Source organism: Alligator sinensis, unplaced genomic scaffold, assembly GCF_000455745.1.
Source record: "Alligator sinensis unplaced genomic scaffold, ASM45574v1 scaffold18_2, whole genome shotgun sequence".
Classification (NCBI taxonomy): domain Eukaryota; kingdom Metazoa; phylum Chordata; order Crocodylia; family Alligatoridae; genus Alligator; species Alligator sinensis.
In genome coordinates, this window is record NW_005842281.1 from 51,055 (window position 1) to 51,541 (window position 487).

The 487-nt window shown below is 33.3% G+C and overlaps 1 protein-coding gene across 1 annotated transcript in view; it reads left to right on the top strand.

Moving 5' to 3' along the window:
* Positions 1 to 487, top strand: part of PGR (progesterone receptor) — a 99,994-nt gene that overhangs the window by 2,129 nt on the left and 97,378 nt on the right. Inside the window, exon 2 of the mRNA XM_025209313.1 lies at positions 6 to 157. Coding sequence (XP_025065098.1) covers positions 19 to 157 — 139 coding nt within the window. The 5' untranslated portion in view covers positions 6 to 18. The remainder of the gene's footprint in view (positions 1 to 5; positions 158 to 487) is intronic.

The following is a 487-nucleotide window of genomic DNA, read 5'->3' on the forward strand; positions in this document are numbered from 1 at the left end:
TAAAGGCCACATACTGAAATGAGCCAGAGTCCTCAATTCAGTTTTGAATCTTTACCTCAGAAAATTTGCCTGATCTGTGGTGATGAAGCTTCTGGGTGCCACTATGGAGTACTTACCTGTGGAAGCTGTAAAGTCTTCTTCAAGAGGGCCATGGAAGGTACTGTTGGACACTTTTCTTTTTAATTACTTGAAATAAAACTTCCTAGACTCAGCTATGCACTTTTTAAAGATTGTTTTTTACTAGTAAAACAGGTATTTGTAGGTATTATTATGCCCTGAATTTTATTTCTGGGAAACATTTAAATATCTGCAGTAGCTGGTAAATTCTTTTCAAATGATTTACATTACTATTATTTGCTTTACTTTTAATATTTACTACTTGGCTTTTTTCAGGTCTTCACAGAGGTTCATAAAATCCTTCATTGCTTTAACATGTTTCCTAGCATTTCATGAATAGAATGTAACTTTGTTTTTAAAAAATCTGTGC